The sequence below is a fragment of the Euleptes europaea genome, chromosome 18 (genome assembly GCF_029931775.1).
Source record: "Euleptes europaea isolate rEulEur1 chromosome 18, rEulEur1.hap1, whole genome shotgun sequence".
Taxonomy (NCBI): domain Eukaryota; kingdom Metazoa; phylum Chordata; class Lepidosauria; order Squamata; family Sphaerodactylidae; genus Euleptes; species Euleptes europaea.
In genome coordinates, this window is record NC_079329.1 from 35,023,261 (window position 1) to 35,035,744 (window position 12,484).

A 12,484-nucleotide genomic window follows, 5' to 3' on the forward strand; every position below is an offset into this window, starting at 1 on the left:
GAAACTGTAGAAGTCTTACCTAAACTGCTTTCAGATCATGATTCAATTGAATTGACTTGGAAATATGAGAGATCGGGAACTAGAAGATGGAGACTTGATAATAATTTGCTATTGAAAAAAGAAGTTATTTTTTGAGATAAATTGCTCGTCGGAAGTCTCAAACAGAACGGTGTGGGATGCTAGTAAAGCTTTTATGAGAGGAAGATTGATTGCTGTTAATTCTAAACTTAAAAAACAAAAGAGAGCATAGAGAACATTTGATAGAAGAGCTTCAAAAACTAGAACAACATGCTAAAGTTGGCAAATGAAGCATCTTGAAAGAAATAAAAAAGATAAAAACAGAAATCGATCTGCTAGATACGGAAGAGATGCAAAAGAAAATCCTGTTTGCAAAACAATAGTTTTTTGAACATGCAAATACACCCGGGAAATACTTAGCCTATTATCTTAGAAAACAAATGGAAAAGAAGACAATAACAGGTGTCAGGATAATGGACAAAGTCAGCTTTAAAGAGAAAGACATTACAGAACAATTTATAAAATACTGCATCTTCACTATCACCTGTTTTCTCATCTTGTACACATCCGCTGTCTCCGTGTTGCTTCTTCTTCCCAAAAGGCCAAGAGGGGCAACCCGACTCCAACAGCATTTCAAATCTACATACCTGCTCAGCATGATATGAAAGATGATGGAAAGACCAGGCCTTAAGATCACAGGCTGAAATACCCAGGGTTCAGTCCTTCAATGGCTGCGCTCCTTCCTCCAGGGTCGGGGACAGAGTGTGGCGCTAAAGGAGGAGATATCGCAGCAGCGCTCCTTGGTGTGTGGGGTTCCACAAGGGGTGATTCTTTCTCCTATGTTAACATCTATATGCACCCTCTTGCACAGCTTGTCAGGAGTTTCGGGCTGGGTTGTCATCAGATGCTGATGACACCCAGCTTTATTTGTTGATGGATGGCCATCCGGACTCCTCTCCGGACACACTGGCCAGGTGCTTGGATGACGTGACTGAAAGGTAAGAATCAGAGTTGGAAGGGATCACCAGGGTCATCTAGTCCAACCCACTGCACAATGCAGGAAATTCACAATTACCCTTGCACACCCCCAGTGACCCCTACTCCATGCCCAGAAGATGGCCAAGATGCCCTTCCTCTCATCATCTGCTTAAGGTTATAGAATCAGCATTGCTGACAGATGGCCATCTAGCCTCTTCTTAAAAACCTCCATGGAAGGAGAGCTTACCACCTCCCGAGGAAGACTGTTGCACTGAGGAACCGCTCTAACTGGTAGAAAATTCTTCCTAATGTCTAGACAGAATATTTCAACCCGTTTGCCCCGACCTTCTGGGGCAACAGAAAACAACTCGCCACCATCCTCTATATGACAGCCCTTCAAGCACTTGAACATGGTTATCATATTCCCTCAGTCTTCTCCTCTTCAAACTAAACACACCCAGCTCCTTCAACCTTTCCTCATAGGACTTGGTCTCCAGACCCCTCACCATCTTTGTTGCCCTCCTCTGGGCACGTTCCAGCTTGTCTACATCCTTCTTAAATTGTGGCGTCCAAAACTGAACACAGTACTCTAGGTGAGGTCTAACCAGAGCAGAGTAAAGCGATACCATCACTTTGTGTGATCTGGACATTATACTTCTGTTGATACAGCCCAAGATCGCATTTGCCTTTTTAGCTACCACATCACACTGCTGACTCTTGTTCAGTGTTTGGTCTAGACCCCAAGAGCCTTTTCACACACACTACTGCTAAGACAAACCGGCTGAAACTGAGTCCATCCAAGACGGAGGTTCTGTGGCTCAGCTGGGGTGGCTTTGGGGCAGGATGCTGGCTCCTGGCTCTTGACAGCATGTAGTTAACACCTATGCCTGCGGTCAGGAGCCTGAGTGTGATGCTGAATGCCTCCTTGTCAGTGGAGGCACAGGTCACAACCATGGCCCCAACAGCTTTTTACCATCTCTGTCGGGCCTGGAACCTTACCTCTCCCGCCCTGACTTAGCCACTGTGATCCATGCTACCGTCACCTCCAGACTAGATTACTGCAACTCGCTCAATGTAGGGCTGCCCTTGAAACCAATTTGGAGACTCCAGCTGGTGTAGTGCTGAGGCTCCTCATGGGGAACCCGCTGTGAGCACGTTAAGCCAGTGCTTTACCATCTGCACTGGCTCCAGCTGGAATATCGGATCAGATTTAAGGTGTTGGTTATGACCTTTAAAGCGTTACAGTCTGGGACCTTCATAACTACAGGACCGCCTCTCCTATCATGTTCCCCAGAGAATGTTAAGATCTTCAAATACTAATTTTCTGGTGGTCCCTGGCCCAGAGTGTCCGGCTGGCCTTGGCTTTTTCTGCCCTGACCCCTACCAGGTGGAATAGTCTCTCTGAGACCAGGGCTCTGTGGGACCTTATGGAATTCCGCAGGGTCTGCAAATCAGAGCTATTCTGCCAGGCTTGCGGTTGAGGCCAGTGACGGTTTCTTTTTTAATGCTGGCCTCCCCATCCTATTCTACTCCACTCAGCCGGGAAAGCTTCCACTTCATCTGCAGGCACTGCATCTTACATGGGCTATCACAGGCCATACTGTGGCCTTATATTGCAAGTTTAGCGCCACTGAAATATTGATGGTACATTTTATTATCTTTAAGGGCCATTTAACCAACTGATTTTATATGTTAGGATGTTTTATTGTATGTTGTATATTTATTATTCTGTAAGCCGCTCTGAGCCTTGCGTTTGCTGGGGTCAGCGGGCTGTAAGTCCAATAAAATAAATAAATATCACCCCTCATCCCTTTTAAAACATCCAGATTGGCGAAGAATTCTGCAGAACTCAAAATCTTGCAGGCTGTTTGGGATTATTTTGGTTGGTCTTAAGAGGTATTACATGGTTTCTGTTTTGGGATTTTGCTTTGGGCCAATGAGGCCACCTGAAATGACTTTCTAATTAGCACACACACTTTCTCTCTGCCTCTAGCCTTGAATAGATGAAATCCCCACTTCTGTCCTCAGTATGGCCCCTACAGCACATTTGGTGCTAAATTAACAACTGCAATAAAAACCAACAGTCAGTGTTGGGAGGGCACTGCCAGCAAGATTTAAAAGCCCACACGTCAAAGGTCCCCATTTTGACAACCGGAACTTCCCCCAAGGAAGCCAACAACTTTTAAGAGCAATGATTTGAGACAAACTCTTTTCTTTACCAAACACATTTATTTGCTTGTAAAACTAACATGTTCTTTGAAGTACTCCCCAAAAGTAAAAGTCAGTATTATAACTCTTCCCCCCACTCAGTCACCAGATGCAGCAGTTAGCTATACAATTGTTGACAAAATAACAGAAAAGGGCATATTATTTACAGGTTTTAAGGAAAGAACTAGCCTTTTAACCTCAGTGTAAGCGGCTTCACCCAAGATTGAGAGGTGTGGCTCTTCCCTGTTTTCTTTCGTTTTACTTTTACTTTCTAATACTGAACAATGTAAAATATTGTGAACAAGCAAATGCATTTTAAAAAGTAAAATAATGAAACCATTAACAAAGAAGCAGACTTTGTGATACTGACATATCAATCATCGGTAGAACTGTTCTTTGCAGGCAGGTCTCCCGTTTCCTGTAATTGCCTGGTGTAGAATACCCAGGAGGGAAGGGGACAAGGCTCTTTCAGAGCCCATGGGGAAGCTTCTGGGGGTAGGCACTGTCTGTGTCAGATGAGCACTCAATGTGCCAGACCATTAGGAGAAACGGAGGGGCCGAGCACGGAGAATGCCTGTGAACCAAGGAGGGATGGGGGAGAGAACACTCTTTTATGGCCTGTAAGGGTTCGGTCTTGAGTGAACAGGAGCACATGGGAGGCTGTTTTGGGCCCGTCCCGTTCTTAACCTAAAGCAGCTTTCTGACACTCAAAAGTCTGCAACTGAGTGAGGATAATTATTCACTCAAAAGTCTTTGGCACCAGAACTGGTCAGCTGCTCTCAAAGATCTAGTAGGATCACAATCCAGGAGCCAATACCTATTTTAACTTCTTAGATGCTATCCGTAATTGAAGAACCAACTATATCCCATTGCAACTCAGCCTTCATCCTTGCAACCAACTCTTCCAACAATACCATTCAACTTACTGAAGCTACAGACACTATAAAAAGTTCCCTGCAGTGAAAAATACTATTCAAAAGCTGTGGCTGTACATTTTCCTGATGTCTTGAAAAGTGAAACCTTTTTAGAGCTCAACTCCCACTTTTTAGAGCTCAACAAAAAAGCACACTGTGGTCAACTGAATAGATGACAAATGGGCCATAGCCTAACCAGGCACACAATTATGTATCAAGATGTGGCTGCCACTGCAAAGGATATTGCAATTAAAACTCTTGGTAGTTCATAGGCTGCAGGGGCACCCACAGTCACATGTTAGGAGTCCCTGACCATTTCCCCTACATCTGAAACACAGGAAGTAGGAGCGCAAGTCTGGAGAAACTCTGCAGTCTTTGTGTCCCTGAAACTTCGCATATTCTCCATCGCAGAGAAACCATGGTGAGTCAGATCCATCCCATACTAACCTGTATGGGTACAAATAGTTTTGGACATATGGTTAGGCACCGCACTGCCCTGCGACCACAACCATGCTCAGGATGAGTGGCCAAACACTGTCCACATGCTTAGGCTTTCACCCCGGGTGTACGCGAGGAGTTCTGAGGAGGAGCCACCCTGTTCTTGGGAATAAGGTGAAGTGGCTCATCTGAGAACACTGGAGAATGAAGCATTGGCTATTCACTCACAGCTCTGCACACACACTGGAAACTAGCAGAGCATTAGCTCAGGGCCTGTGACAGCTAGGTAAATTCTAAAGGGGAATTTTAATCCACTATGGCAGCACTGGATACAGATGGTATGTGGTTGAGGGAAAGTTTCTGAGAATTGTACTTGTAACAAGATGGGGAAAGAAGGACACATTAGCTAAGCACACATCCTTAACGGGAGGCCAGTTCCTGTATTACCTCATTGTCATGTGCGCTGCTCCAGCATAACTTTCCCCCATGCTCTTCTGGTAAAGAAGGAGCATTGGAGTCATGCAGGGGCAGTCAACACCAGTCACTTTCCCTCTCCCAGGAGCTGCAGTGACACTGCTACAGGAAGACATTGTGCTACTGACTCCTCCCCATTCGATCTCAAAGACTCACTGGCTACCATGCCAAAGGGGTAACTGACCTCATGCCCATAATGCTAATGAGGTGGATTCACAGAGGACCAGTTACATACTTATATTAATAGTATCCTCTCCCAGGTAAACTGTATCCACATCAAGACTACAGGGGCTAGGAAGTCCAAAATTCCATGGTCAAAAGGTTCTGACCAAACTCTCACTTCCTCTCTTACCAAGCTGAAGTTCAACATCATCCAATTGTAATGCAGAAGGAACACATGAAAGCCAGCAGGGCTTGTGGCCCAGGCCTGAAAACGATTGTTATCACAAATGACTTCAATTGAATCGCCTCAAAGGTATGTAGCACAGAGATGCCAAAATACTTCACCGTTTGGATGAAGGCTAAATAAAATGGCGCTATCCCTTAAACACACAGAGACTCCAGGACATGGCAGTCAGCACCCTGGGGGAAAACTGGGCAGATGTCAGGCACTGAACAAGCTCTTTTCATTTTTTTAAAGAATACTTTTTTCTTCCTCTTTTGCTAAATGTGAATTATGAAACCCACATCAACTGCTAAAAACTTTACAAAATATGCTCCAAAAATGGAAACATTCCTAGAAAGTTGTGGTGAGACAGAAAAAAATTGATCCTGATTTAAAAACAAAACAAAACAGGAGAACTGTTTTACCATTTGCCTGAATTTCAGTTCCATTGTGCTAGTCCACAGGTATGCAGCTCCTCAGAGAGGGGGGCATCTGTTTCACTAGCTACAACTGTGTGTAGGCTCTGGTCATGACATTTCCCAAGAGCTAAAAAATATTTCTTGTTAACTATACTCCATCCATGGATGTTTCTTAGTTTTTATTAGAACCCGTCTGGGTGCTCCACATGCCTGAGACTTAAAAAAATATCCCTAAAGAAAAAAAATGAAACCCCCTCAGCAAAAAAAAAAAAAAAAAAATATTACTAATTTCTTATCAGGGCAACGTCCATCAGGTCATCATCTTCCTCCCCAATCAAAAAATCAGGGCTGGGCCGAGACGGCCTGTCGGATGTGAGAATGGCACTGCTTGTCATAGACAGAGATTGCTCCGAAGAGATGGGGGATTTAGACCAGCTCTCCGGCTTCATGCTGTGAGTTTTCTTTTTGTCCCTCTCTTTGTCGCGGTCCCTGTCCCGGTCTTTATCTTTCACTTTCTTCTTCTCCTTTTTGTGCTTCTTGTGTTTTTCTGAGCTGTATTCCAGAAGAGGCCTGATGCCGTCGTCAGAGCTGGGGCTGTTCTGATAGGATTTCTCTGCGATGGACGATCCCGACTCGCTCTCGCTGTCGATATTTTGGGGGGTGTACGCGGGAGATTTGCTGTGGCTGGGAGAACAGCGCTCATGCTTCGGAGTGGACCCGCTTATCAGGGGCGATCCATAGCTTTTGGAAGATGTCATCTGAGGCCTTAAACCATCTCCACCTGCTTCTCCAGGTTTCTGCAAGGTAACTTTGGCTTTAATGCTGGGAGAGCCACCGTCGTGCTTGCTGATGATGATCTTGGCCACTCCAGTGCTTCCAACACTTTTTGAATCAGATGACTTCTTGGAAGAGTCCGAGGAGCCTCCCGAAACAGAGACTTTGGATTTCTCTTTGTCGCTTCTCTCACGCTTCCCTTGCAGTTCCCCTCCAGACAAGTTGTGCTTGGAGGACATGGAGTGACTTGAGGAACTGGAACTTTGGACCATCTGTCCATCCATGGAGTCTTCCCCGCCGGGGCCGCTGGTGACGACGCCATGTTTGAGTTTGTCAATGACGGCAGTCAAAGATGGCTTCTTGTTCCGGCTTGGAGACTTGCCTTTGGAACTCCCGTGCTGGTTCTGAGATGAGGACATGGAAGAGCTGCCAGATGAAAAGGAAGATGAGGATGCTGTCGAAGAGTTTGAAGAAGGGGGTGGCTTCTGGGACATGGAACCGGAGGACCCCATTCCTGAAGAGGACTTCATGCTTGAGCCTGTCCCAGACATGTGTGAACCTCCAGAACTGGAACTAATAGGGGACTTTGCTTTAGACGACGGGGGAGTACCTGGAACGGGTTTCATCGGAGAGGCCAGCTTGTCAGAACCGCCCGAGGGTCTAGAATGAGAAGGAGAAATGTTTGGTTTACTCATGGAAGGGTTCATAAGCGATGATGGCTTCCCTTGAGGTTTGATCTTGGTACCTCCAGAGCCGCTGCTGAGGCCGTGTTTTGTGATGGGGGAGGACCCGGGCTTGCCCACAGATTGGGCGGAGCTTTTGGACTGACCTGATCCAGAGCTGCCTTGGCCCGAGTAGAGGCTGCTGCTCATCTTGGATCCAGAAGAGCCGTCCGACTTGCTGCTCTTTATTTTGCCCGAGGCCGATGAGGAAGACGAAGAGGACGAGGATGACGATGACGAGGAGGAAGAAGAGGAGGAGGAGGAATGACTGTGATGACTTTTGCTGCTCAAAGAGGAGACCGAGCCACTGCTCGTGTACTGCCCGTGGGAAGGTTTGCCAACAGTCACTGTTCCCTTGGGAATCTGGATGGTGATTTTGGGGATGGGAGGAGTGGCTACCCCGGGAGGAGTCTGAGACCTGCCTGAACTTCCGGGAGATTTTGAGCCACCCGTGCTCGCTGGTGGGGTGAAAGGCCTGGTGGATTGACTATGAGAAGGAGATTTGCCTTCTGGCTCCACCTTCCTCCGCTTCTGGACCTTTTCTTTACTCTTCCCATCGCTGGATGGGGTGCGGCTGCGTTTTCCTCCCTTGCCATCCAGCCCAGGGCCTGTTAAGGAACTCCCGGATCCATTACCCTCCTTGACCCGCTTCTGCAACTTCTCCTTCCCCAAATCTCCCGTACTCAACAAGGGGCTCTGGCTTCCGCTATGATGCTCCATGACATCAGAGGTTCCCAGAGCCTTGCTGGCAGCAGTGATAATACTAAAGTCGACCGTGTCCGCTTGGCTGCTTGCCTTGAACTTATTCTCCCCTCCATCTCCCCCCAGCACTTGCACACCCAGAGTACTTATCGTTTGTGGCGCAAAGCCCTTGAAGTCATCAGCATCTCCGCTCTGGCTGCTATCGTCAAAGTACTCCTCTCCAAAACCGCTTTGGCTCTGGCTGTTCAGGAGATCAGGGTTGAAATCAACTCCGTCAGGGAAAAACTGATTGGAAGAATCACTGTTTGGGCTGACAGTGGCGTCGGCAATCAGGTCAGCTGGGTCAGTATAAGGGTTTTCGCTGTTTGACTGAAAGACGTCAGGGTCAAACAGGGCGCTCTGGGAATGCCCTGAACTGGACGAGTCCCTTACTGGCGTTCCAACAGGAGGGCAATCTTCACCAGCGCTCGGCAGTTTGGATGCTTCTTCAGCTATGTCAGAAAGGATATCCGTGACGTCGGCGCCGATGCTGTCTGAACTGGAGAGCCGGACCATTCTCTGAATACTGGGCTGGGCGTGAGGTAAGGACTGGGGATAGGTTGTCGGTGGAGTGCTGCACTGACTGGGCGCGGGAGTAATGTGAGGGGTGTCCAAGGTGTCGGCAGTCATGTTGACATCAAAGATGGGGTTTTGGGAGTCAACGTCCATGGAAAACAACTCTCTTTGGAAGTCATCTTCCGTCTGATGCTTGGGCTTGTCCACCGGGATACGTGACTTTTTCTTCTTTTGCTTGTTGCCTCCTGGCCCAATTTCCATCCTCGGGGAGCCAGAGGAGGAGTTCTGCCTCTCCAGCGGGCTGCTCCCATAGAGGGTTGAAAAGTCTTGGGTGGGATTGTCCTTCAGCAAATTCATGAGCATGGGGTGGTTCTTGGTGTTGCTTGCAGGAGACGACACCGGGGGAGGGGTATGGTGAGGAGGGGTGGGGCTGGAGCCGATGGTGGATCCCACATTGCCCGTGATTTGGAGCAGGCTGGTCAGAATGGGGTTCTGAGACACTTTGCTGAAGTCCTCCCCGTGGCCCACTGAGTCGTGCCGCTCTTTGATGCCCATGCTCATGCTGAACAGGGTGGAGATGGGCCCCCCAGGGAATGTGCTGGTGGGAGTGGTGGTGCCGCTCATCGGGTTGTTGCCAGTTGTCATGCCGTAACCCGGGCTGCTGGCAGGAGGCAAATTTTTCTTCACCATGTCTTCAACCGTCTCAGCGATGAGGGACAAGGCTGGTGTGTCAGCTTGGATTGTCTCGGCTTTTCTGCGGATGGCTCTCATGGTCACGGGAATGGACATGCATCTGCAAGGCAGAAAGGGGCAAAAAGGTCGGTGAGGTCAAGCGATAGCCTTGCCTGCTCTGATCCCACCCCCCAAGGAGAATCGTGTTCAGCACATGCACATGAAACTACCCTATAGTCTCCTTTATACAGAAAAAAGGGCAGCGGCATCCTGGGAAACATGAAAGCTTCCCCTACACTGCTAAGATTCTTATGATGAAGTTGGGACATACACACCTCATTAAAGACGCTCTCTCCTCACTGCCTTGGTTCTTCATTTCATGAACAGAATTGAAGCATAGTAAGGATTTGCTAAACTTAAGTTACTGTTCTAGTGAATATGGTCTAAGGCAGGGGTGTTGAACTCATTTGTTTGAGGGCCGGATATGACATGTCACTTGGTGGGGGCCGAGCCATACCTTCCAGCCCAGGTTGAGAGTGGAGGAGTGACTGCCTCAGCTGGCTCACAGGCCGGATTCGGCCCGTGGGGCTTATGTTTGACAACCCTGGTCTAAGGAATTATCCCCCCTCCCCCGCAAAAAAAAAATCTCCAAGTACTTGGAGAGGAACAGCAGGCCTGGGTGCTCCCAGCCCCCCAAGATCCATTCTACACATGACAGACTTCTACAAACATCACTTCAGTATAGGTAAAAGTGCCTGCAATGGATTATGATATGGGGAGTGGGAAGAATATTTGTCTATTTTATGGGGTGAACAAGCACTGGGCAATCAGGCACACAGTGAAACAGCAAATGATCATGCAGCTGCTTTCTTCCACACAGAAATGATATCTGTAAAGGATAAACATGGTCAGCACACTGTGGCTGGTCCATAACTAGGCAGCAGGTTCATAGTCCTGCTGTGGCCTAGTTATGGACCATTAGAAGGAAAATTCAAAAAGACTCCCCTCTCACAAAGGCTCTGTCCCTGCAACAGTGGTGACCTGGAAACATTGGAACACGGTCTCCTTAGGTGCAGTTACTAGGAGGATAGAGAGAAGATTCTTGTCCCTCTTTTGATAAAGAGTACTGGTTATCCTGAATCTGTTAGTTAACATCCTTCTTAAGGATGAATTTTCTCATGTAACTAAGTTGGTGGCCAAGTTTTGGCCCCAGACACACTGGCCAGGTGCTTGGATGCCGTGACTGGGTGGGTTGAGGAAAAGTCGGCTGAAACTGAATTCATCGAAGATGGAGGTCCTGTGGCTCGGTAGGGGCGGCTTGGGGATGGGGTGCGGCTCCTGGCTCTTGACAGCGTGAGTTTAACACCTTCATCCGCTGTCAGCTTGGGTGTGATCCTGGATGCCTCCTTATCTATGGAGGCCCAGGTCACAGCTGTGGTCAAGGCGGCCTTTTTCCATCTCCGCCGGGCCTGGCAGCTGGTGCCTTACCTCTCCCACCCCGATCTAGCCACAGTGATCCATGCGACGTCCCTGTAGGCTAGACTACTGTCACTCTATGTACAGCTGCCCATAGGACTGATCAGGAGGCTCCAGCTGGTGCAAAATGCTGCGGCGAGGCTCCTTTCTGGGGCTTCACTGCGAGAGCACATAACTCCAATGCTGAAACAACTGCACTGGCTCCAGCTGGAGCATCGGATCAGATTCAAGGTGCTGGTTTTAACCTTTAAAGCCTTATATGGTGTGGGACTATCGTATCTAAGGGACCACCTCTCTTGGCATATCCCCAGAGAGCCTTGTGCTCAGGGAACAACAACTTGCTGGTGGTCCCCGGCCTGCTGAGTGTGCAGCTGTCCTCAACAAGGGCCAGGGCCTTTTCAGCCCTGGCCCCGGCCTGGTAGAACAGACTACCAAGTAACATCAGGGCCCTGCGGGACCTAAATGAGTTCCGCAGGGCCCGCAAAACAGAACTGTTCCGCCAGGCCTCCACCTGAGGGTAGCCGCAAGCCTTTCCATTATTACAAATTGCTGGCCTCCCCATCTTCCCCCAACTGGTTTTGGGGGTTACTGGCTGGTCAGGACTGCCCAGCAAATGAAATCATGCCATCTTGTTTTATAATATGTGGTATGAATTTTAAGGTATGTTTTAATATAGATGTTTTAGATTTTGATTGATGTTTTTGTATTGTGTTGTCAGCCACCCTGAGCCTGGCTTGTCGGGAATGAGGGCAGGATTTAAATTTAAATAATAAATAAATAAATAAAATTTTGGAAATCCAAATAGAAATGAAAAGTTGTTGATAGGACTGATTGTTTAAACTTATATTGTTGACCAGTTTTTAACCATTTTAAAGAGAGAAATGTTTCTGTATAGTGTTTTAACTAAAATGTATTTTTTTTATACTGCTGAATGAGTAAGGCACTGGAACTGCAAAAGTTTTATGTTTGGTCTAAGGACCATAATAAATCTACTTGACTTGAGTCCTGCTGTGAGGGAAGAAATAACTTCTCCTGGCTCCACCGGGGAAAAAGAGCCAAAAGAAGCAAGAGGTTGAGCCTCTTCTTCACCGCTGGCCTACAGGGAGGCTTATCTCCTGCACAGAGGCTTGATGGGAATTGATGGGAAAGTGCAGTGTATCCAATGTGGCTTCCCAAAGTGGGTCAACCCAATTTATTTTCAGGACTATCAAAGGGGATGAGGAGCAAGGAGAAAACAAGGGGTTCTCTGAACTTGCTGCAGCAGCACTGTGCACCAAGATGTGCGTTTCTGGATGGGGAAGACAATGGTAGTGTGGTGAAGGAAAAGAGGAGCTCGGAGTTAAACCTCGCTGGAAGAAAACTGCACACTTCATCCTCCTCACTTGTCCCAGACACCTCTTTCAAATTTGTTCTATGCAGATGATGCTGTGTTGCTTTCATGGTCTCGTGTGGGTTTAAGACGTCTACTAAGCACACATTTGCATTTTATTGGTCCTAAGAGTCCTTAGAAATACATTATCAAAAGACTACAGTATAACTGTAGTGTACAGATGCTAGCTTCATGGCAGCGGTCAAATGGCTTGTCCAGGACATATTATAGGAAAAAATAATGCCCAGGTAGCGAAATTTATTAACCTGCTCTATTAAGTGGCCATCCATATTCCACGGAAAGTGGCGAGATGGAACACCATTACAAAACTCTATAATTGTAATGGTGTTCCATCTCGCCACTTTTCATGGAATATGGAT

The 12,484-nt window shown here is 47.5% G+C and overlaps 1 protein-coding gene across 2 annotated transcripts in view; it reads right to left on the minus strand.

Moving 5' to 3' along the window:
* Positions 1-6,111: 6,111 nt before the first annotated feature.
* The window catches only part of MED1 (mediator complex subunit 1), a 34,063-nt gene continuing 27,690 nt past the window's right edge, over positions 6,112-12,484 (minus strand). Inside the window, exons 17-18 of one of the 2 annotated variants that reach the window (XM_056863080.1) lie at positions 7,438-9,380; positions 7,103-7,268 (exon numbers count right to left, since the gene is read on the minus strand). In XM_056863080.1, coding sequence (XP_056719058.1) covers positions 7,231-7,268; positions 7,438-9,380 — 1,981 coding nt within the window. In that variant the 3' untranslated portion in view covers positions 7,103-7,230. Of the gene's footprint in view, positions 9,381-12,484 lie in introns of both variants that reach the window. The other variant, XM_056863079.1, reaches the window with a different exon arrangement.